At 38.9% G+C, this 25620-nt stretch overlaps 2 protein-coding genes across 2 annotated transcripts in view; both read right to left on the bottom strand.

The window, feature by feature from the left end:
* KIFBP (kinesin family binding protein) overlaps positions 1-24956 on the bottom strand; it is a 34840-nt gene extending 9884 nt beyond the window's left edge. Inside the window, exons 1-5 of the mRNA XM_007095749.3 lie at positions 24357-24956; positions 14227-14325; positions 6663-6742; positions 6158-6341; positions 3422-3503 (exon numbers count right to left, since the gene is read on the bottom strand). Of these exons, the coding sequence (XP_007095811.1) occupies positions 3422-3503; positions 6158-6341; positions 6663-6742; positions 14227-14325; positions 24357-24782 (871 nt within the window). The 5' untranslated portion in view covers positions 24783-24956. The remainder of the gene's footprint in view (positions 1-3421; positions 3504-6157; positions 6342-6662; positions 6743-14226; positions 14326-24356) is intronic.
* LOC102957455 (ubiquitin-conjugating enzyme E2 N-like) lies at positions 11845-12581 on the bottom strand. Its single transcript, XM_042960858.1, has 2 exons — positions 12282-12581; positions 11845-12038 (listed from the first exon to the last, which is right to left on the bottom strand). The coding sequence occupies exons 1-2, from the start codon at positions 12533-12535 to the stop codon at positions 11906-11908; spliced, it is 387 nt and encodes a 128-aa protein (XP_042816792.1). The 5' UTR covers positions 12536-12581; the 3' UTR covers positions 11845-11905.
* Positions 24957-25620: the final 664 nt, after the last annotated feature.

Here is a 25620-nt window from a genome sequence, read left to right as displayed (position 1 = left end):
ATGATGAGCTATGTTGAGCATTCTTTCATGTGTCTGTTAGCCATCTGGATGTCTTCTTTGGAAAAATGTCTATTCATGTCTTTTGCCCATTTCTTTTTTTTTTAATTTTTTTTTAATGTTTATTTTTGACAGAGAGAGAGAGACAGAGCATGAGCAGGGGAGGGGCAGAGAGAGAGGGAGACAGAATCCGAAGCAGGCTCCAGGCTCTGAGCTGTCAGCACAGAGCCCGACGTGGGGCTCGAACTCACATGCTGCGAGATCATGACCTGAGCCGAAGTTGGATGCTCAACTGACTGAGCCACCCAGGCACTCCTCTTTTTTTTTTTTTTTAATGTTTATTTATTTTTGAGACAGACAGAAAGTGAGCAGGGGAGGGGCAGAAAGAGGGAGACACAGAATCTGAAGAAGGCTCCATGCTCTAGGCTGTCAGCACAGAGCCCGATGTGGGGCTTGAACTCACGAACTATGAAATCATGACCTGAGCTGAAATCGAATGCTTAACTGACTGAGGTACCCAGGAGCTCCTGCCCATTTCTTCACTGGATTATTTGTTTTTTGGGTGTTGCATTTGGTAAGTTCTTTATAGATTTTAGATACTAACCCTTTATCTGATATGTCATTTGCAACGATCTCCCATTCCGTCGGCTGCCTTTTAGTTTTGCTGACTGTTTCCTTCACTGTGCAGAAGCTTTTTATCTTGCTGAGGTCCCAACAGTTCATTTTTGCTTTTGTTTCCCTTGCTTCTGGAGACATGTCAACTAAGAAGTTGCTGCAGCCAAGGTCAAAGAGGTTTTTGCTTGTTTTCTCCTCTAGGATGTTGACAGCTTCTTGTCTTACGTTCAGGTCTTTGTCCATTTTGAGTTTATTTTGGTGTATGATGTAAGAAAGTCGTCCAGGTTCATTCTTCTGCATGTCTCTGTCCAGTTTTCCCAACACCATTTGCTGAAGAGACTGTCTTTTTTCCAGTGGATATTCTTTCCAGCTTTGTCAAATATGTTTGTGGGTCCATTTCTGGGTTCTCTATTCTTAAAAAAAATTTTTTTAATGTTTATTTATTTTTGAGAGAGAGAGACAGACAGAGTGTGAGCAGGGAAGGGGCAGAGAGAAAGGGAGACACAGAATCTGAAGCAGGCTCCAGGCTCCGAGCTGTTAGCACAGAGCCCAACGCAGGGCTCGAACCCACAAACCATGAGATCACAACCTGAGCCAAAGTTGGACGCTTAACCGACTGAGTCACCCAGGTGCCCCTGGGTTCTCTATACTGTTCCATTGATCTGAGTGTCTGTTTCTGTGCCTACCATAGTGTCTTGATGATTACAGCTCTGTACTACAGCTTGAAGTCCAGAACTATGATGTCTCCAGCTTTGGTTTTCTTTTTCAGGATTGCTTTGGTTATTTGGGTCTTTTCTGTTTCCACATAAATTTTAGGATTGTTTGTTATAGCTCTGTGAAGAATGCTGGTGTTATTTTGATAGGGATTGCTACACCACATTTTCTTTATCCACTCATCCATCGATGGACACTTAAGTTGTTTTCATGTCTTGGTGATTGTAAATAATACTGTAATAAACATGGAGGTGCATATATCTTTTCAAATTAGTGTTTTCTTTTTCTTTGGGTAAATACCCAGAAGTGGAATTACTGAACTATATGTTATTTCTATTTTTAATTTTTTGAGGAACCTCCATACTGTTTTCCACAGTGGCTACACCAATTTACATTCCCATCAACAGTGCACAGGGTTCCCTTTTATCCATATCCTTGCCAACACCTGTTATTTCTTGTCTTTTTCGTAAAAGCCATTCTCACAATTATGAGATAGTATCGCACTGTGGTTTTGATGTGCTCAAATACACATGTTAACTGTGATTTTTAAGACTAAATAAAACACTATACTTAAAAAACTAGACATTTGGATAGATCACTTATGTAGTATTCCAACCAAAAATGTATAATCTGATTCTTTTTTTTAATGTTCATTTTCAAGAGAGAGAGCACACACGCACGAGTGGGAGAGGAGCAGAAAGAGAGGAAGACAGAGGATCCGATGCAGACTTGGCGCTGACAGCAGAGAGCCTGATGTGGGGCTCGAACTCATGAACTGAGAGATCATGACCTGAGCCGAGGTCGGACGCTTAACCAATTGTGCCATTCAGGTGACCCTGTACTCTGATTCTTAGCCTAAGGAAACATCAAACACCAACTGATGGAAATCCAGTGTAATAACTGGCTTATATTTTTCAAAAATATCTGTGTGATGAAAGAGAAAGAAAGGCTGAGGAACTGTTCCAGATTAAAGGACAGTAAAGAGGGGCGCCTGGGAGGCTCAGTGGATTAAGTGGCTAACTCTTGATTTCAGCTCAGGTCATGATGTCACGGTTTGTGAGACTGAGCCCAGTGTCGGGCTCTGCACTGATAGCACGAAGACTGCTAGGGATTTTCTCTCTCCTCTCTCTCTGTTCCTCCTCCACATGCATGTGCATGCATGCACACTCTATCAAAATAAATAAAATTTATTATTAAATTTTTTTAATGTTTATTATTTATTTTTGAGAGAGAAAGAGATAGAGTGCAAGCAGGGGAGGAGCAGAGAGGGAGACACAGAATCTGAAGCAGGCTGAAGGCTGTGAGCTGTCAGCACAGAGCCCAATGCAGGGCTCGAACTCACAAGCTGCGAGATCATGACCTGACCTGAAGTCGGACGCTTAACCGACTGAGCCACCCAGGTGCCCCTCAAATAAATAAAATTTAAAAAAAAATTTTTTTAAAGGACAATAAAGAGATGTGACAATTAAATGCAATATGAAATCATGGACTGGATACTGTAGTACTAGAAAAATTACTGTGAAAGTCATGACAGGGATAATTAATAAAATAGAAATATGCATTATAGAGAAAAGAACTGTATCAATGTTACATTTCCTGTTCTATGATTAGGTAGGAAAATATTCCTAGGAAATATACACTAAAGTATTAAAGGAGTAAAGGAGCCTAATATTTGCAATCTTCTCTCAAATGGTTCTGAATGAAAAATAAAATGTGATTGCAAATGAGGCAACTATTAAAAACTGGTGAATTAAAAATTTTTTTATGTTCTATTTATTTTTGAGAGCAAGAGAGATAGACCACGAGCAGGTGAGGGGCAGAGAGAGAGGGATACACAGAATCCGAAATGGGATCCAGGCTCTGAGCTGTCAGCACAGAGCCCGACGCGGGGCTCAAACTCATAGACCGCGAGATCACAACCTGAGCCGAAGTCGGACACTTAATCGACTGAGCCACCCAGGCGCCCCTAAAAATTGGTGAATTTAGAAGGGTATATGGCAGTTCTTTGTTCTGTTCTTGAATTTTCTAAAATTTAAAATGATTTCAAACTGTTTTTTAAAAGTTGTATAATAAAACATGCACATTATGAACTTACTGTCTTCTGTTGAGATCTTTCCAGTTTGACCAAAAATAACATTAGCAGCAGACAAACAGTGCCTGGCTTCCATAAAACATAGCTGTTGAGGAAATAAACAAGAGTAAATGCAATTATCACACAGCCTTATCTGCAATTAATACTTATATAAAGTCGTCTAGTATGGGAAAAGCTATAAAAACAGGTAAAAACCACTAAGGAGACCCTGTGTGGTTGCTGAACATTAAGACAGTAGATGACATGTTTCCTCTGGTTAAAAAGCTACCTAAAAGATTCAAGTAACAATGCCCCCAAACTCTTAATAATAATCCAAACTGGCTGCAAAACAACTCCTGATGGAAAGTTAGCTCTTTCAGGTTACCAGTAGGTACAACACAGGAGCGGCTACAATCCTAGACTTAGAATGTTCCAGACAGTCCTTCAGGTTCAGACCACATAGCCAAAATGCCATGCATGATAAACTGTAGACCATTCACACCCTGTCAGAGGACTTGAAGATTTAATTTTCTTAGAGATATCTTCATACATCCCGCCATTCAAAGGCAAAACGGGTAAGTTTTGATAGGAAGAGATTCCTGTCTTCTAGAATTTTTGGAATTTACATGTGATGAATGAGGGTTCCCACCAAGTTTTGAAGTTAACAGATTTCCACAGATGAACTTTATAGAACTGCTTTACCAACACACTTGAAGACTTCCTAATTCAAATCTGGGCATGGTAAAGTTCTCAAACACTTAGAGAAGATCTCCTTGTTAATATAAACATTTTGCATTTATCATGTAAGTCACAGGACCAACCCAGCAGAAATACAAAGTTAAAGTCCAACTTTTAGTTGGAAGCCACCCTCATTAATTAAATGTCTAGTTCATATTAATAATACCTGATTTTGCTAAGAAGATTTTTAATGGTTGGCTAGGACTTTAAAATCTCAGCACAAAAGGCATCTCTCTATTATAGCAAATCAGAAGCCACCTTGCGAATAGCTGGGTACCACGTACAGTATTAGCCCAGCAACATCTATAGACCAAAATGAAGGTGTTAAACCTTGAAAACCCAAAGAAAGTTACAGTTTACATAAAGAAGCTTTAACTGTCCCTCTGCAATCCTTTACCCATCACTTCAGCTTTGTCCAGATTGCCTTCCTGCAAGCAACCACTGCTAGGACAGTGAGTGCCTTGTGCCCTCTAGGTGGCTGGTAAATGTGGGACTTTAGCACCTGCCAGGTATGGACACATCAAGTAGCAAAACCTCATCACTGGAACCAGATGAAGATGAGAATGATATAAATGACAACTGCATTTTTTTGGTAAAAATGGTTCAAATCTCTGCAATATAAATCAGCTAGTTGTAACAAAAACTTATAAAACGTTTTGGCTTAAAAAAAAAAGCACAGGGTGGGGGAGGTACTCATGAAAATTACTGCATGCTCCACATAAGCAATGCTTAACAACTTTAAATTTTTTATTACGCTTTAAATTAATATCTAGATATCTTAGTACTATTAATATTGATGGAGTTTTCTTAATTAAAATCACAGTGAGTATGTAGCTTTAAAGTTGCTAAACAAAACAAAGAAGGGGCCTCTGGAAGCTATTAAAAAAGGTGCCACAAGCAGAGGCACCGGATAACACTTTTGATGATGACCACAATGAAATGGATTCATGAGAGTTAGATTTAACCGAATGCTCCAATATATGCAATAGCGTTACTTACACGCTTGATCTTAGACCAAAGTCCTAGAAGCGATGCTGCAGTCACCATAGCCCTTTCTCGCCTGCTAATAGCTTTTCTGAATGAAATTCTGTGGGACAATACTTTAAACATAGGGCGCATTTACAGAACCAGCACTAACAAAAAGCTTAGAAAGGATAAAGGCCCAGTAAGGATACGGCAGCAGGTAACCAGAGAGATTTAAGAAGGAACTCTGATAAGCAAAGATTTACCAAAAGTTCAGAGTGAATTAGAAATACAAATAAAAGTAATTTCTATTCCTGAATATCTTATTGAGGATTAACAGAAAATCCGGCTGGGAAAGGTGGCTTAAAAGTGTTTTAGCATTAAAACTCTTAGGGACTAAAGGAATAAACAGACCAATTAAAAGTATACCAACATGATTCTGAATAATTCTGATAAACAACCATGAAGCTCAAGTTTGTTCCTGTGGGATACTCCAGAAGAAATGTATCATAAAGAGCTACAACTCTGGAACTGAGTAGAGATATTTCCAACATGGAAAAATTACTACAGAGGAGTTAATTCTAAAGAATAACTGAAATGCATCACATGCTTTTATCGAAGCCCACATTTAACAGTCAACTTCCTCAGACAAATCCTCATAGTTAACAGATTACCACTGCATAAAAATAAACTTTTATCTATCAGATAAAATCTGCAATTTAAGGTAACATCTCACTAGAATGAACTGATAGTGTGCTATATCAAAAAAGAATTGATCTTAGGTAACACGTAATTTTTAGGGCTAGCAGCATGTAAGACAATGATAAAACTCAGTATTTTACAATTCAAAAGGATTAATGCAATAGAAAGCTACAAAAGTTTACTATACTGGCAAACTGGGCTTTTTCTGTCCAGTTTATACCATAAAATAAAAGCTACCTGTTTTTAAAAGATGACATTTTCAAGGTACTACTCTCTCTCTCTCCCTCTCTCTCTGTCTAGTAGTATTTTTATACACACTATCAATAACTTTGTTAGATAACTATTTGAGAAGCTTACCTTATTGATGTAAAATTGTGACAAGGTAGCAGCATTAATAGCCCACTCTATAGGATGGTAGGCATTGTGTTCAAGTTGGCGTTTTAGGGTACTGTGACAATAATGAGCAGCCTTCTCAAACATTTCCATGTGCTGGTAGACTTGAGCCAAGTAATAGAGGTTATGAGTATACACCTTCTCAAATCTATGAAGAAAAAGTGAATATTTGCGTAATGGTTTACATTTTATAAGGAACTTTCATATATATTTACCTTGATCTTCTTACCAACCCTTTGAGTTGGGTATGGCTATTGTATCTATTTGACAGATAAGGAAAACAGAGCCTCCTATTTGAACAGGGTCACATATCTAGTAAGTAGTAAATGGAGGTTTTTAAATCCATCTCAGAAACCACATTCTATTACCTTCAGAGGGTCTCAAAAGAAAATACTGTGCTTTTTGAAATAATCATCTTATCTATACTATGTAGAATTATCTGTGAGGGCTAATTTCTGTATCTACTCACCTTTTTGACCTCTCTTGTTCAGCAAGTTTCTCTTCTTCAGGAAGAAAATGCTCAGTAGGATCAAGAGGAGGACTCCCAATCTACAATTAAAGAAAAACGAAAACTCTGAAATTTTAAACTGTGAACACCAAGCGCCCTCTTCTGGAGAAACTGGAGAAATCAAAATTTTAAAAACCAGTATACTTCATTTTTTTTACTAGTTCATTTTCATGTTACCCAAGAAGTAATTTTCTTAACCATAAAATCTTAGAGTGTGCTACAAGCTCACACTTGACAAAATTTTAACTGCTGTTGGAGGTAAACCTCAAATACACTAAAAAAAAAATTCTACCAATTTGCCTTTAGAGATGCATAATTCTTTTTTAAATTTTTTCTTTAACGTTTTATTTATTTTTGAGACAGAGAGAGACAGAGCATGAACGGGGGAGGGGCAGAGAGAGAGGGAGACACAGAATCGGACGCAGGCTCCAGGCTCTGAGCCATCAGCCCAGAGCCCAACACGGGGCTCGAACTCACGGACCGCGAGATCGTGACCTGAGCTGAAGTCGGACGCTTAACCGACTGAGCCACCCAGGCGCCCCTAGAGATGCATAATTCTTTAACTATTTTAAGTCTTAATTTTGTTTGGTAAAAAAAAGATCTCTTAAAAACCTACAAGGGTGCATGGGTGGCTCAGTCAGTTAAGCATCCAACTCTCGATATCGGCTCAGGCCATGATCTCACAGTTTGTGAGTTTGAGCCCCAAATCAGGCTCCATGTTGTCACCTGGGATTCTCTCTTTCTCTCTCTCTCTCTCTCTCAAAAATAAGTAAGTAAAACTTTTTTAAAAACCCAACAAATAAAAACCTACGTAAGTGGGATGTCTAGCTGGCTCAGTCAGTAGAGCACCCAACTCTTGATCTTGGGGTTGTGACTCCAAGCCCCATGTTGGGTATAGAGATTGCTTAAAAATAAAATCTTAAGGGGCGCCTGGGTGGCTCAGTCAGTAAGCATCAGACTTCAGCTCAGGTCATGATCTCGCAGTTCATGAGTTTGAGCCCCGCGTCGGGCTCTGTGCTGATAGCTTGGAGCCTGGAGCCTGCTTCAGATTCTGTGTCTCCCTCTCTCTCTGCTCCTCCCCCACTTACACTCTGTCTCTCTTTACAAAATAAATAAACATTAAAAATAAATAAATAAATAAATAAATAAATAAATAAAATCTTAAAAAAAAACCAACTCCATAAGTAGCTGTGCTGACAGCTCAGGGCCTTCAGCCTTCTTCTGATTCTGTGTCTCCCTCTCTCTCTGCCCCTCCCCAACTCATGCTCGCTCGCTCTCTCTGACTCTCTCAAAAATAAACGTTAAAAAAAATTGTTTTAATGAATACAATAAACTGCTCAATAATGAAAATCAAATCAAAGTTTTAAATATTTGCTCCATTAATTTTTTTGAGAGAATAAGAAACATATACCGATTACCCACTTTCAATACAGAGACATTAAAACCAGTGATTCTATTGTTTACTGCCTTGGCCAAGTCACCCAATCTCTTGTGCTTCTGTTTCCTCATTTATAAAATTACCTCATAATTTCGTTATGAGGATTCAATGAGTTATTATGTGTAAATCACTTATGATGCCATCTTGAGCCTTCCAAAAAGCAGACCTACTTAACCTCTGCCTCATTCTACTTCTATGAGGATAGTCCCATCCGCAAGACCAGCCTTGCTTTAAAGTGAATTCACTAAACTCCAAATAGCAAAAATGTCTTCCATTTTTAAAAATGTGATTTTACATTCTGAATGTGAATGCTAAAAGTATCACAACTAGGGTTCCTAGAATTCACAGAAAGTAAAAACGGCTAAAACAGGAAGTAAGGCCCAAGGCACACACAAAAGATAAGTAATTCTTCTAAGACCTCCTCAATAACTTTGAGGACTGTTTAATATGCTTACTCTTTTTTGATGGAAGGAATGAATGTATTGTTTTCCATACCTATTTCACTGTTAGGACTACCACATGTCATATATAACCCTAAATCAAAGCACTCTCTTCTCTGAACTAAAACACAGGTATAATTGAGTACAAAGAGTTTGATATATGTTTTATGTTCCATACTAATACTAATTTTTAATGAAATATTATAGGTGTTTGGTATCTTCACATTTTATTTAGTTATTTATTTTAATGTCTGTTTTTATTTTGAAGAGGGGAGGGAGAGAGAGAGAATCCCAAGCAGGCTCCAACCTGTCAGCATAGAGCCTGACATGGGGCTCAATCTCACAAACCGTGAGATCGTGACCTGAGCCGAAATCAAGTTGGACACTTAACCAACTGAGCCACTCAGGCACCCCAGGGAGCTTGCATTCTAGTACTGAAGATGGGTGATAAACAAGATAAACCACTAAAATGAACCTTATGTTGGATAATGTTAAGTGTGAAGCAGAAAATAAAGTAGAAAAGGAGGACAGGAAGTGTTGGAGGGGTGGTCTGTAGCATTAATGGAGTGGCCAATGAGTCCTCACTGGATGGGAGACATGAGTCACGAGCTGAAGGGAATAAGTGAGTGAGCCAGGTAGATCCCAGAGGGAAGAGCAGTCTCAGCAGAGGAAACAGTTCAGTGCAAAGACCCTGAACCAGAAGCTTGTCTGGTGTGTTTCAGGAACAGCCAGAAGGCCAGTGTAGCTAGAGCACAACAAGACAGGAGACAACAGAAAAAGATAAAATTAGAGAAGTAATGGTAGCCAAATCAGATAATGTACTTGAAGTCTTCATAAGGTCTTTGGGGTCTACTCTGAATAAGATGGGAAAGCATTAGCAGACTCTGAGGGAAGCAGTGATGTGATATGATGTGATGTAATCTCCCTTTGAACAGGCTGCAAACAGACTGAAGGAGGCCAGTTATGATACTACAGCAATAATCTTAGCAAGAGAGGGTGGTTGTTTGGATCAGGTAATAGCAGGGGATCTGATTCTAGATATAATTTAAAAGTGACGCTGGGACTCCTGGTTGGCTCAGTTGGTTAAGCGTCCCACTCTTGGTTTCGGCTCAGGTTATGATCTCACAGTACGGGCTCTGTACTGACAGTGAGGAGCCTACTTGGATTCTCTCTCTCTCTCTCTCTCTCTCTCTCTCTCTCTCTCTCTCTCTCTCTCTCTCCCCCTCTCTCAAAAATAAATAAATAAACTTAAAAAAAAAAAAGTGAAGCCAACAGGACTTGCTGTAGATTACACAGTGTGTGAGAAGAGGGATCTCCAAGGTTTAGGCCTCAGTAATTGGAAGAAAGAAGTTGGTATTTACAGCAAGGGAGGAGGAAAGAGGAAGGTTATCAGAAGCTCTATGTTAGTAGTTTTAGAGACAACTCCTTAAAAAGTGCAAATGTCAAATCAGCAGTGGGACAGACAAGTCTGGAATTAAAGAGGTACAGACTAGAATATTATTGGGAGTCATCAGAGAAGAGATGATATTTAGAACAGAGGAATGAATGCAGGGGCACCTGGGTGGCTTAGCTGGTTAGCGTCCGACTCTGGATTTCGGCTCAGGTCTCAATCTCACAGTTTGTGAGATCGAGCCCTGCATCGGGCTGTGTGCTGACAGCACGGATCCTGCTTGGGATTCTCTCTCTCCCTCTCTCTCTCTGTACCACTCGCTATGCGCTCTTTCTCTTTCTTATTAAATAAATAAACTAAAAAAAAAAAAAAGGGAGGGGGGAATGGATGAAGATGGAAAGAAGAGATGTTCAAAGACTACACTCTGGGTACCCAGTGTAGAAGCTGGGGAAATAAAGGGGAAGCCTCAAAGACTGAGAAGAAAAAGAGGTGAAAGGTAGGTAAAAAAAGTGTTTCAAGGAAGAGAGACTAATTAACTGTGCCAAATGCTAGATTGATCAACTACATCAAATGCTACTGATAGGTGAAATAAGATGAGGACTAAAAATTTACCACTAATTTTAGAAACATATAAAGCACCGGTGAACTTGGTAAGACCTTGATTTTTTTTTTCTTTTCTTTTTTCTTTTTTTCAGACAACACAAACACATTTATTTCAAATTTCTAGGAAATTTTGAAAAAATACCAGATACCAATGCTTTATGCATGCTCAGGGACAGCTTATAAATACTCCACTCAATGAAATCTTAGCACAAATGTGCATTTGTGAAAAGAAACTGGCAAAATCCACTTCTTGCCATTCAACTTGTCACATGGTAATTTTTATTTTTTTAATGATTTTTTAAAGTTTATTTATGTTGAGAGAGAGAGAGCATGAGCAGGGCAGGGACAGAGAGAGAGGGAGAGAGAGAACCCCAAGCAGGCTCTGCACCAGCAAGGCAGAGCCTGACACAGGCCTCAAACCCACAAACCATGGCCTGAGCAGAAACTAAGAGTTGGATGTCTAACGGACTGAACCACCCAGGTGCCCCATCAGTTGTAATTTTTAAGTATGACTGTCACATTGGGAAAATGAAATAAACACAGTAAAATAAACTATACAAAGGCAAAGTAGAATAACAAAAAATATTTTACTAAAACGTAAGATTTACAGAAGTTTCCAGATAAGCCATACAAAATGGTCACAAGCTTTTTCTTGAAGGAAGGATTCTACACTTGACAGCAAAGTTATTAGTGTTATTAGTGAGAGCTGTGATGTTTGTTTAATGTCCCCATTTTGTTTCAAACCATCAAGTTTGTCCATCTACTTGGCTAGAGAGCATATTCTAAAGAACTGGTTAGCTGCTTTTAACCAATGCAAGTAGATCACCATAAAAGGGGGAAAGGAGCCCATAAAATTGAAGTAAAACTACTTCTTCCCCTCAAAAAAAAATAATAAAATAATAATAATAAAAACACCCACACCCCTGCAGCTAACCAAGACAACTACCTTCAGTCATAGTGCTTTATACTTAAACCACGACAGGGGAAATGAATAAAAGCAGAAAGGGGCCAATGCTATTAAGTGTTTCACAATAATTGAGATCATACTTCTAGCTTCTATTCACGTTTTACAACAGTGAATTAGGACAAAACACAGATTTACTAAAGTGCATTTAATCACCAAAGGACTAAAGATGTCTGGGCTTTTATTCTGTAATGTTCCTAAGACTGTGTACATTAAATGCAAACAAAAAAGGAAGAAGTCTTGACAGAAGAGGAGAAGTGATGCACACTTGATGATCAGATCAATTTTAAATATTATTCATGGCACACAGTCTAGTCCATGCTCTAGCTGTTTCTATGGCTTGGGCTTCATTGGTCTTCCACTGCTCTGCTACATCCTTGCTAATGCATCATCTGGATTGGGAGCACTTAACAAGGCCGAGATCAACAGCAGAACCGTGCAGATCTGCAGTACAGGGGACCACTTATCTTTCAAAATATCTAAACATATTCTTCCAATTTGTCTACATTAGGATGATAGATTTTGTTTTTTGTTTTTTTGTTTTTTTTTTTAAATGTTTTTTCTTAATGTTTATTTATTTTTGAGACAGAGACAGAGCGTGAGCAAGGGAGGGGCGGAGAGAGAGGGAGACACAGAATCCGAAACAGGCTCCAGGCTCTGAGCCATCAGCACAGAGCCCGACATGGGGCTCGAACTCACGGACCGCGAGATCATGACCTGAGCCGAAGTCGGTCGCTTAACGGACTCAGCCACCCAGGCGCCCCTAGGATGATAGATTTTGGTCACGAAACACACTTTAGGGGCTGCCAATGGGTATTCTTCTGGAAGGAATAGTTCAAGTTTAAAAGTCCCTCCCTCAAAAGGAAAACCCTGGGGGCCAGCAATGACCACATGAAAATAACGAGCACTGCTGTCATCTTGTTCTGCTCTAATGCCAGGGACTGTTTCCGCCAGCAAACGCTGGGTTTCCTTGATAATCCTGTGGGGCAGCCCGACCATCTTGTCAGATCACAAGTTTGGCCTCTGGTCTCGACACTGGCTCTGCTCACCTCACACACAAGTGTTAAGATTTTATTTTTAAGTAATCTCTACACCCAATGTTGGGCTCGAACACACAGCCCAGAGATCAAGAGTCACATGCTCTACTGACTGAGCCAGATGCCCCAAAAAGACATTAACTCTTAACTCTGAATGTGAGAAACCTCAAAATATCTGGTTATTTAAAGGACTGCTACACATACTCTCAAAACAAAATTAACTAAAATCCATTTTAATTTTAGAAGACTGCCAACATTCAGGGGTGCCTGGGTGGCTCAGTCAGTTGAGTGTCCAACTCTTGGGATCAGCTCAGGTGATGATCCCAAGGTTGTGGATGGAGCCCTGAGATGGGCTCCACACTGAGCATGGAGCTTGCTTACGACTCTCTCTCTTTCCCTCTGCCCCTAAGCTCATGCTCGCGTGCTCTTTCTCTCTCTCTAAAAAGGAAGACTGCCAACATTTTAAAAACTTAGGCTTTATTTTTTAGAGCAGTTTTAGGTTCACAGAAAAATTAAGCTGATGATACAGATTCCCCATATACTCCCTTGCCTGCACACATGCCAATTTTTAGTAGGTAAAATTTGGTAAGGAATGGAAGGTAACACAATGATTTGCCCCCTCTTCAGGGCTGTGACCCTCTACAGTAAAAGTTTTCCGTCTCTGCTCCCTGGAGCCCTAGAAGTTCTTTTGTACTACCGCAGCAGGGAGATAGGGAGGTATCTGTAATGGACTGAGCTGACGGTACTGCTGACCTGCTTACCACAGTGGCTCAAGAGTTTTTTTACAAATTGCATTTCCAAAGGGTTTCACAGGTAGGAAAAAAAATCACTGAAAACCCTTCTCTGAAGCAGTGGTTCTCAAAGTGCAGTACCTGACCAGCGGCATCAACATCACCTGGCCTTGTTAAAAATGCAAATTCTCAGGCCCCAACAAAGACCTACTGAAAAGTCTGGAAGTGAGTATTCTGTTTTTAACAGCCCTCCAGAGCCCTCCACACTGATGCATGCTGAAATCTGAAAACCAGTGCCACAAAGATTTCATATACTTTACTTAAGTAGTTGTTTGCTTTCCTTTAAGCACTCCTATTCTCAGTGGAAATCAAAATAGAATTTTTAGATTATAAATAAAAATATGCCAACATCAGTATTTTAGGATAAATCAGAATATTTCCTGTACAATTATATTTGGATTAAGACTGCCATTAGATCCTGACTAAAGATTATTTTTAAGAACCCTGAAGTCTTTAATATAAAATAATTTCAGCTATTAGGTGACCACCTAGACAGCTCTATACAGAGGTCCTCGAGTATACTGCAATCATGTACTAATAATGTAAGTGAGGAATAAAAGCCTTCAATTCTTGACTAGTTCCTATAAAAATCTAAAATGTACGTGACAGGGGCATCTGGGTGGCTCAGTCAATTAAGCATCCCACTCTCGGTTTTGGCTCAGGTCATGATCTCACGGTTCATGGGTTTGAGCCCTGCATCAGGCTCTGTGCTGCCAGCTTAGGATTCTCTCTCTCCCTCTCTTTGCCTCTCCCCTACTCACTATCTCTCTCTCTCTTAAAATAAATAAACATTAAAAAGAAGACATGTCATTAAAAAATATATAAAAATAAACATTTTTTAAAATTATGATATACAACATACCTCTTTCATATACTGGTTATACAGTGCTTCTGATGATTCTAGGTAAGCCTGTGCAGTTTCAATTTCTTCTCTTTCAGACCACAAGATACCTAGGTTATTCTGGAAAATAAAGAAAAGAGAAATAATGACAACATAAATCTTTCAATTAGAGTAACTTTCATAGTTTCTTTTTTTTTTTTTTTTTTAACGTTTATTTACTTTTGAGACAGAGAGAGACAGAGCATGAACAGGGGAGGAGCAGAGAGAGAGGGAGACACAGAATCCGAAGCAGGCTCCAGGCTCTGAGCCATCAGCCCAGAGCCCGACGTGGGGCTCGAACTCACGGACCGCGAGATCGTGACCTGAGCTGAAGTCGGATGCTTAACCGACTGAGCCACCCAGGCGCCCCAAACTTTCATAGTTTCAAAGTCAGTATTTACCTATCAAATAATACTAGAGTCAGATTAACAATGAATTAATTACTCATAATAATACTGTCCTATGTAGTGTGGTAGACAGCCACTAAGATGAATCCCCAATGATTCTCCTAACATTCATGCCCTCATATAATCTCTTTCTCTTAGGTATGGGCTGAATTTAGTGGCTTTCTTCTAACAAAAGTAAATGGAAGTCCATTCCAAGATTAGATTACAAAGCATCACGGTTCTATCTTCTATCCCTCTTGCTTGTTCTCTCTGAGGGAAGCCGACCACATGTTGTGAGCCACCCTATGGACAGACGCATGTGGCAAGAACTGAGGGAGGTCAACAGCCAGCAAGGAACTGAGGTCTTTGGACCAACAATCTGTAAGGACCTGAAACTGAATCACACCAACAACCAGGTGAATGAGCTTACAAGTGGATCTCCCCAAGCTGAGCCTTCAAGTGCAGCTTCAGCAGGCAAATAATCTGATGAGAGACCTTACACAGAGAAAACCAGCAAAGCCATGCCTAGATTCCTGATACAAGTTTGTTGTTTCAAGCTGCTAAATTTGGGGGTAAAATGTTACCTAGGTAATAATATACATAGAGACAAAGATGAGCCAGACACATAAAATGCTTTCAAAATATCTACAATCTCTTCCACGGACCTCTCTAAAAAGGAGTATCCCAACAATTACTGGTTGGTCGAAGCCTGAAGCAAGAGTGATGAGCTCTTAAATCCCAACAATTAAAATTATATGGTATGAAAATCTGAAGATGCTATTATACCTTTCATTATTAGTTAAGTCAACATTCCTAATGTTTACCATTTCAAACAACAAAATGTTTGTTTATATTTTCCAAAGTTCTTAAAATTACGTAGCTTTATAGGGGCACCTGAGTGGCTCAATCAGTTAAGCGTCCGACTTCGGCTCAGGTCATGACCTCGCAGTTTGTGGGTTCGAGCCCCGCGTTGGACTCTGGGCTGACAGCTCAGAGCCTGGAGCCTGCTTCGGATTCTGTGTCTCCCATTCTCTCTCTGCCCCTCCCCTGCTTGTGCTCTCTCTCTCTCTCTCTCTCTCTCAAAAATAAACATTTAAAAAATTAAAGCAATCCCTATCAAAATAACACCAGCATTCTTCACAGAGCTAGAACAAACAATCCCAAAATTTGTATGGAACCAGAAAAGACCCCAAATAGCCACAGCAGTGTTGAAAAAGAGAAACAAAGCAGGAGGCATCACAATTCCAGACTTCACACTGTATTACAAAGCTGTAATCATGAAGACAGTATGGTACTGGCACAAAAACAGATACTCAGATTAATGGAACAGAATAGAGAACCCAGAATGGACCCACAAACATATAGCCAACTAATCTTTGACAAAGCAGGAAAGAATATCCAATGGAATAAAGACAGTCTCTTCAGCAAATGGGAAAACTGGGCAGCAACATGCAGAAAAATGAACCTGGACCACTTTCTTACACCATACACAAAAATAAACTCAAAATGGATGAAAGACCTAAATGTAAAACAGGAAGCCATCAAAAGCCTAGAGGAGAAAGCAGGCAAAAACATCTTTGATCTTGGCCGCAGCAACTTCTTACTCAACACGTATCTGGAGGCAAGGGAAACAAAAGCAAAAATGAACTTTTGGGACCTTATCAAAATAAAAAGCTTCTGCACAGTGAAGGAGACAATCAGCAAAACTAAAAGGCAAGTGACGGAATGGGAGAAGATATTTACAAATAACATTATCCAATAAAGGGTTAGTATCCAAAATCTATAAAGAACTTAGCAAACTCAACACCCAAAATACAAATAATCCAGTGAAGAAATGGGCAAAAGACACTTGCTTTAATTGTTTTAATAGACACTTCTCCAAAGAAGACATCCAGATGGCCAAGCAACACATGAAAAAATGTTCAACATCACTCATCATCAGGGGAAAATACAAATCAAAACCACAATGACATACCACCTCACACCTGTCAGAATGGCAATGGCTAACATTAACAACTCAGGCAACAACAGATGTTGGCAAGGATGCGGAGAAAGAGGATCTCTTTTGCACTGCTGGTGGGAATGCAAACTGGTGCAGCCACTTTGGAAAAGAGTATGGAGGTACCTCAAAAAATTAAAAATAGAACTACCCTACGACCGAGCAATTGCACTACTAGGTATTTATCCAAGGGACGCAGGTGTGCTGTTTTGAAGGGGCACCCCAGTGTATATAGCAGCACTATCAACAATAGCCAAAGTATGGAAAGAGCCCAAATGCCTACTGATGGATGAATGGATAAAGAAGATGTGGTATATATATACAATGGAGTATTACATGGCAATCAAAGAGAATGAAATCTTGCCCTTTGCAACTACATGGATAGAACTAGAGGGTATTATGCTAAGCAAAATTAGTCAGAGAAAGACAAATATCATATGACTTCATGCATATGAGGAATTTAAGACACAAAACAGATGAACATAAGGGAAGGGAAGCAAAAATAATATAAACACAGGGAAGGGGACAAAACATAAGAGACTCTTAAAGATAGAGAACAAACAGAGGGTTACTGGAGGGGTTGTGGGAGTGGGGGGAAGGGCTAAATGGGTAAGGGGCATTAAGGAATCTACTCCTGAGCACTATATGCTAACTGGAATGTAAATTAAAAAATAAAAATAAATAAAAAGGAAAGAAAAAATTTTTTGTAATTATATAGCTTTATAATTATATCCACCCAATCAAAGATGCCTCATTTATAGTGTCTTTTCTTGTATTGATCACTTCCTTTTGAGTTGAGCACTTCCTTTTGATTTCCATAGCACCAACTTCTTTCTGGAATCATGAAGGTGCTAAGGAGAAACTGATTAGATACAAGGTTATATCTTTTTTTTTTTTTTTTTTTTTTTTAAGTAGGCTTCACACCCAATACAGAGCCCAATGTGGGGCTTGAACTCACAACCCTAAGATCAAGCCCTTAAGCTGAGATCTAGAGTTGTATGCTTAACCGACTGAGCCACCCAGACGCCCTGACACAGGTTATATCTTAAATAACACTGTGAAAACAAAGCCAGTGTGTCCCCTGCTACATGACTATACTATCAGGCTTTCTACAGGGCAATTAGTCAGAACTCAAGACTGGATGCCTAGCTTCCCTTTAGACAAGAGTTATACTGTCTCATCCCTTGGGGCTTCAGACACAAGGAATACTTCTGATACTTCTACCACCTTTGGCTACTACCCTAGGAAAGGGATATATAGGAAAGTATGTATAAGAAAAGTATAAAGAAGCAGGGGTGGTTTTGTTTTCTTTTTAAATAAAATTTTAATGCAGATTCTTAACCTGGGGCCCATGGGCCCATCCATGAAGAAAAGTTCACAATCTAGAATAACTCCTTCTGTGAAAAAAAAAAAAAAAAAAAAGAAAAAGAAAAGAAAGAAAAATTCAGAGTCTATGAACATGGATGGCAAAACACGACAAATGTATTTCACTGTGTTCTAAAATTTGGCATTTCTTTTCATTATAAATGCAGGAAACAAAATGCAACAGTATTATAATACCTGAGATTTTGTGACCTACAGAATTGAAAATTTTTCATGTGCAGATAGTTCAAACATACCATCTACATTCTCTACTACATTAAAATTATGGGAGTTATCAAATAACTCATTAGATATTTAATGTGGGAATAAAGAAACATATAATGCATTCTTAAAAAATATTTCAATAAACTTCTATATCATCAGTTTCTTTTATACTCTTTACAGTTTATGCTATGCATTAAAAATCATTATTCTGGGGGTGCCTGGGTGGCTCAGTCAGTTAAACGTCCAACTTCAGCTCAGGTCACGATCTCGCGGTCCGTGAGTTCGAGCCCCGCGTCGGGCTCTGGGCTGACCGCTCAGAGCCTGGAGCCTGCTTCCGATTCTGTGTCTCCCTCTCTCTCTGCCCCTCCCCCATTCATGCTCTGTCTCTCTGTCTCAAAAATAAATAAACATTAAAAAAAATTTAAAAAAAATCATTATTCTGTTTTATGAAACACAGATTTCACTAGACCGCAAAAGGGGCACATGGCACAAAAAAGTGTTTAAAAACCCTACAGCTTAAAGGTGACTTGATCGTTACTCTGGAATACAGCAGACCTCTGGTCTTCTGGCTTCATATAATGTATGTATTCTATAATTTTTTTAGGTGAAGTGATCAGTCCTCAGTATCTGACACTCTAGGTCACAGGGATAACGTACTGAGATTAGACAGTTCTCTCTTCTTTATTACTTATAAAGTCCTTTGCAGGACACTGGAGAAATCTGAAGGGCTCTGGCACACTGATTATTTACTTTACTGATTATTCTGCTCACCCAGGCTCAGAGAATATAATCTCCCTTAATATTCATTCTCTCATCTTAGAAATGGATCCACAAGTCACCTTGTCTAATTCTCTAGTTCAACTTATTTTTCCTGACAATAGTCATCGAGAAACTCCATTTAGCCATGACACCACTAAGCCTAACCCCAGCATACTATATATCTTGCCTAGACATCAAATCTCACCTAGAGATTTACTAGTACCAAGAACTAGTTGGCCACATCTATTCTGATGAATGGTCATGTATTTAACCTGCTAGATGCATGGTAGGCTGTGCCACAGAAAGCAGTGACTCTGGTGTGTGATAAAGAGAACCCTAGAGTGTGTCTAGAAATGACTAAGGTTTTTCTTTTCTTTTTTTTCTTTTTTAAGGTTTTTCTTTTCAACTATAACCTGCTTGAGATCTTGAAGGACCATGCAACAGATCTGGAATTGATCTGATTTTTCAAAATTAATAGTGTTAGTGTTTTGCAATTCTTTTTATTGAGATATAACTGACACATGTTAGTGGGGTTTTTTTAAATGTTTATTCCACAAAGATAATTACTATTGACATTCTACATAAATTATGTTTAAATATAATATAAATCCTAAAATACACAAGAAACTATTATATCATTTAGAGCATCATCATGTTCTTGCCTCAGGATACCAGACTAGGTAGGAAAAAAGTTAGATATAAAATAAAAACAGCTAAAGAGGTATTACCGGTAAATTCTACCAAGCATGTAAGGAAGAAATAATACTAACTCTACACAACTTCTTCCAGAAGACTAGAGGAAAGAACGCTTTCCATCTCATATTAAGCCAAAGACATAACAAGAAAACCATAGCCTGATATCCTTCATGAACACTGATACAAAAAATTATTGAAATTTTAGCAAATTGAGTCCAATACATAAAAAGGGTAATACTTCACCCAAGTTTTACTTGGTACAAACTCCAAGTGGAGTTTATCACAGGAAGGAAAGGTTGGTTTTAACACCAGAAAATCAATCAAGGTTATTCACCATATTAACAGACTAAAAAAGAAAGAAAAAAAAAAATGAATGTCTCAGACACAGGGATGAAATAATGCTGCAGAGTGAAAGAAATCAGACCAAAAGAAGAGTATACACTCCATGATTCCATTATGAAATTCTAGAAAATGTAGGGAAGGGACCAACGAGAAGGGAAAGAGAGAATAAAGGAGGCAGGGAGGGATCACACAGGAGCACAGGAAACCTGTAGTGATAGTGGATATAGTCAATACGCTGATTACACCAAGTGTTTCATCGGTATATACATATGTCAAAATTCATCAAATTGTACACTTTAGATATGTACAGTTTATTGTAGGTCAGTTATACCTCAATAAAGCTACACACACACACACACACACAAGCATGTTCTTTATACATATATATCCTGGGAGTGGGGGAGAATAATCTACCAATTTGTTAGGGAATTTACCAAAGTGAAGTAGTTAAATTTCACTCAAGATGAGGAGTACCTGGCTGGCTCAGTGGGAAGAGTACGCAACTCTCCATCTAAGGGTCATGAATTCAAGCCCCACGTTGGGTGTGGAGGCTACTTAAAAAAAATTTTTTTAATTAAAAAAAAAAAAAACATGATAATGCAAGTATATATTGCTGATAGCAAGAATTGCAGGGACGCCTGGGTGGCTCAGTCACTTGAGTGTCGGACTCTTGGTTTTGGCACAGGTCTCATGGTTTGTGGATTTGAGCACAGAGCCTGCTTGGGATTCTGTCTCTCCCTCTCTCTGCCCCTCCCCTGTTCATGCTCTCTCTCTCCCAAATTAAATAAACTTAATTTTTTTTTAAACTAGAAGAAAACCTGGAGAAAAATCATTCTTAAAGGCATCAGAACTCAGCAGAGATAGAAAGGGATAGTCTCTTTTAATAATCTAATGTGGATCCAGGTTTTGTATTTTTGTAGTTTTCCAGGAAGTAAATATCAGGTTAAGACAAAGCAGTCAGAATATCATAAATTCCCATGAAGTGTTACTTTCAAAATTTTTCCTACACACACATGTAGTCTTTTACAAAATGGAATCATTCTACCTAATTCCAAACATGCCTATGCTCTTCCCTCTCCCTCTTAATATTGATATTTTTGGTTAACAAAGATAAATCATTATTTTTTTTTAAGGTTTATTTATTCTGAGAAAGATAAAGAGCTCATGCACAAGTGGTGGGGGGGTGGGGGGGAGAAGAGGGAAAGAGAGAATCCCAAGTGGGGCCAGATCCCACGAACCATAAGACCATGACCTGAGCTGAGATCAAGATCTGACGCTTAACCAACTGAGCCGCCCAGGCGCCCCTATAAATCATTATTTTTAATGGCTGTACACTGTTCTTCTGGATGAATGTATCCATATTTATTTAACCATGTATCTATTGACTGATATTTATTTCATTCATTTTTTAAAAATTGACAATGCTGTTGTTTTTTTTAATTGACAATGGTGTGATGAACATCCACTTTGACACACCTTTGCATGCCTGATCCAATATTATTTTAGGATACTGATATGCAATTTTTAAGTTAAAGTCTTGACTCCGGAATTTCAATACCTACTGATCTCCAGAAAAGTTCTGTGAATTTGTATTTCCACTAATAATAATGCTAATGGATAGTATCTGTTTCCTCATAGTCTCTCCAATGACAAGTATAAGCGGTATCTTTAATAGACTCTGCAATCTGATACAATTTTTCTATTTCATTCTTTTAGTTTGTATCTTTAATAAACTCTGCAATCTGATACAATTTTTCTATTTCATTCTTTTAGTTTGTATCTTTAATAAACTCTGCAATCTGATACAATTTTTTCTATTTCATTCTTTTAGTTTGCTTTATTATTAGTGAGATCAAATCTCTCATCATGTATAGCAAATACTAGATGTAATAAAATTCAAGTGTGGTAATGCTATTGGAATAAACAGATCAACTGAACAGTAGAGTTCAGAAACATATTAGCACAAACAGAATCTAAGTAAATTACTACTGCTGTATAGTTTTAGTACCAGGTAGGGTAGTTTTAGTGCATTATTTTTCTTATTATATTTTTATGTTCACTCTTCTTTGTTCTTTCAGATAAACATATTCATTTTGTCAAGCTCTAAGACAAAAATTATCGTGATTTTGGCAGAAACTAACAAACCTACAAATGAGTATCAGAATGACTATTGTGTTTAGCCATTACGTTCATACCAAGCCAATGACTTGGTATATCTCTCCTTTTAGAATTATCAATTCTACTACCCGATAATATGCAATTTCTAAAAATATCTTTTAACCACTGTTTCTTATATACAGGAACACTATTGATATTATAGATTTACTTTATATCCCCCCACTTTATTTAACTGATCATTCTAATAGTTTTTCAGTTGATGACTTTAGTTTTTAGGTATACAAGGATCCTATATGCAAATGGTTACTTTGATAAATTATTTTTTTCCAAAATTAATAACTCTTATGGCTCTCTATATTACTGCAACGGCCAGAAGTTCTAATCAAAGTTTTGTTCCTGATTTTAGTAAGAATTCCTAAAATAATTCACTCTTCAGAAAAGGTTGGCTGTTTGAAATACTGTATTTTATTGAATGTAAGATGTCACATCTATAAGACACAATAATTTTATCTATCAACAAGAAAACACTGCCAGGTAAATTATGACACAGCTATAAGATGCATCCTGATTTTAGACATACTAAGATATGAAGCAGTGTGCATATTAAAGTCAAAATACAGCTGGAACACCTGGGTGGCTCAATTAGTTAAGCAACAGACTCTTGATTTCAGCTCAGGTCATGATCTCATGGTTCATGAGATTAAGCTCCATTTTTGGCTCTGTGCTGATAGCACAGAGCCTGCTTGGGATTCTCTCTCTCTGCCTCTCCCCTGCTCGTACTCTCTCTCTCTCTCTCTCAAAATAAATAAACACTTAAAAAAAAAGAATAAAAATACAGTAAATACTGGGCACTCTATATTACATTTAGGAAGGTTTCTAATTCTCTTCTTGCTATGTTGAAATTGTTTAATGTTTATGATGATCTCAGGCAGCCATCTGGTTAAAGAAAATTTCAAATAATTGAGGTTTTGAGTTTAATCTCTTATGAATTTCATTAGATCATTAATCCAATGGACAAATATTTAGAATGGCCTACTAGGAGGGAGGTACTAAGTTATAAATAGTGTGCAAAAAGATATATAGTTCCTGTAATTATGTAGCTTTTAAATTTATTGGGCCATGATAAAAGAAAATGACATATACAATTTCCTTTTTAATTCTGAGGTTTTTCTTTGTGGCCCACTTGTCACATCATCATTTTTGGTAAATGCTCCTGGATCACATGTATTAAGAACTGGTTTGTGAGCTTACCCCAAGTTCCTGGCACATACAAAGAGTTCATACATATTTGTATTTTGCAGTGTTAGGTTCCTGAAGAGAATGTCAGATTTATTTCTTAATAAACCAAGTGCCATATAAATGGGAAACAGTGAGTATCATAAGAACTCAAAGATACAAGTTCGAACAAAATGCTCAAAGAAAGTTACTCAAGTATGAGATTTGTTTTGAGATGGGTTTGGAAGAATGGGCAGGAATTCCCTGGGAAGCAAAGGAATATATATATATATATATATATATATATATAGAGAGAGAGAGAGAGAGAGAGAGAGAGAGAGAGAGAGAGACACCAAAGTAATTTAAAATCTTAATTTAAGGTCTCAAAGAAACGACAAAGAATGACCCGAGTGCATGCTTAATTTAAAACAAATTGTTTAAAAATCTTCAGTTTCTATTTTTGCAATATACATATACATTGCAAATATATTGCAAACATATGTATTTTCAATATGTATATTTGCAAATATATATTTGCAATATATGTATATTTGCAATATATACATTGCAAATATATATCTGTAATATATATTTTTGCTATATATATTGCAAGTATATATATTTGCAATATATATTTTTTTGCTAAGATTTTTAAACAATTTGTTTTAAATTAATCATGCACTCGGGTCATTCGTTGTCATTTCCTTGAGACCTTAAATTAAGATTTTAAATTACTCTGCATTTCTTCTTAATAGAATGAACAAGATTTGGACTGGTGGAGAAGAGTTGGAAAGGGCATTTATGATGTAGTAGGGTCTCAGGAAACCAATGTGTTGACCACGACTAAGCGAAGCGGCAAGTGATGTCGGAGTTTGCAAGCTGTTTATTCCAAAGCTTCAAAACACGGGGCCAAACCGTGCCTCATAACAGTTGCCTTTGGCCTTGGCGAGAGTGGGGCCCTCTCCATCCCTCGCCTCTGGCCGACAACAGCGGGCCCGGCTCGCTCTCACCTGAGCCTGTATGTAGAGGGAGACGCAGTCGTGCGACAGCCGGTACTTGCGCAGCAGCCTCAGGCATTTCACCAGATGCTCCTCCCCCGCCGACAGCTCCTCGGTGTCGATGTGGTTCACCCCGAGATGGAACTCAATCACCGCCAGCCTCACTGCCCCCTGCGCGATGGGCCCCTCGGCCTCCACCGCTTCAGCCGGCAGCCCCAGGGCGTGGTCCCCTGCGCCCACGCCGTCATCGGTCTGAGGCCGCTCATCCTCGTCCTCAGGCGCGGGGCCCAACAGCGCCTTGACCTCTTCCAGCAGTGCTCGGGCGCCGTATTTGGACTTGTACGGTTCCTTCTCGGGGTTTTTATGCAATTCCACCCGCGACAAAGCCAGCGCGGCCTGGAATTTCTCACGAATCTCGGCCCACGGAGCACTCGCCATAGCGGCCTCTACGGCCTGGGCGTCCTCGATGGATGTTTGCAATCGGACTCCCGCCTTCTTTCTGCTTTGCGACACTTCACTTACGGCCCCCGACAGATCCGACACAGCAGAACCGTAACCAATGAGGTCCTCCAGAGGAACCGCAATATGCTCTGCAGTGACCAACGGAAAGGCGTAGTAGGCACCACAGCAACCGTTGTCGCAGAAACGAAGCTGTCAATGAGGGCAGCCACACCTCCAGCCCTACCCTCTGCGGTGGTGGATTCTCTCGCGTGACGCCGTGAAGTTCTACCTGCATGTAAGTATCGGCTGACTTTAACATGACACATGGAAATAGTGTTTAGAAACATAGCTAACTACTCTCGTTAGTTGGTGTACACTGAATGACAGAAACCTTTTGATATTAGTGTATAACCCAACCCATGACTGGACGAAAATGTAACAAGGATTCGTTTATTATTAACGTATAGTTTCTTGAGTGAAAGATAGCTTTCACTATGTAAAAAGAACTCAATGATCGACCAATATTTTCCCTTCAGCCCTGAAGTACAGGCTGGAGGTATGAGTGCAACTTCCCAAAGTAACACAGAAGTCCCAGAGCTGTGACAAACCACCTGAGGCGTGGCTTTTTCCATTACACACCTTCGTAAATTATGAAGTCAAATGCGAAGGGTGGGTGGAAAGGGCGGGACAGAGGTTTTAACTATTAGGCGCTTGATAGCTATGTGCGCTTTGAGATATATAAAGGAGGACCGATTTTAGAAGCTCATAGACATAATTTGATTCTCAGATCTTCTAATTGATAAGTTAACTTTTCTAAGCTTCCGGTTTCTCACAG

Source organism: Panthera tigris, chromosome D2, assembly GCF_018350195.1.
Source record: "Panthera tigris isolate Pti1 chromosome D2, P.tigris_Pti1_mat1.1, whole genome shotgun sequence".
Classification (NCBI taxonomy): Eukaryota; Metazoa; Chordata; class Mammalia; order Carnivora; family Felidae; genus Panthera; species Panthera tigris.
Note: the sequence above shows the minus strand (reverse complement) of the source record. Positions and strands in the feature narration are given on the sequence as shown.

Excerpts from the sequence above, each read along its gene's own strand:
- LOC102957455 (XM_042960858.1), bottom strand. The coding sequence starts at position 12,535 with ATGGTCGGGCTGCCCCACAGGATTATCAAGGAAACCCAGCGTTTGCTG. Across the intron at positions 12,039-12,281 it reads AGGGGCGCCTGGGTGGCTGA|ACAAATTGGAAGAATATGTT; the intron begins GTCCGTTAAGCG and ends ATCCTAATGTAG.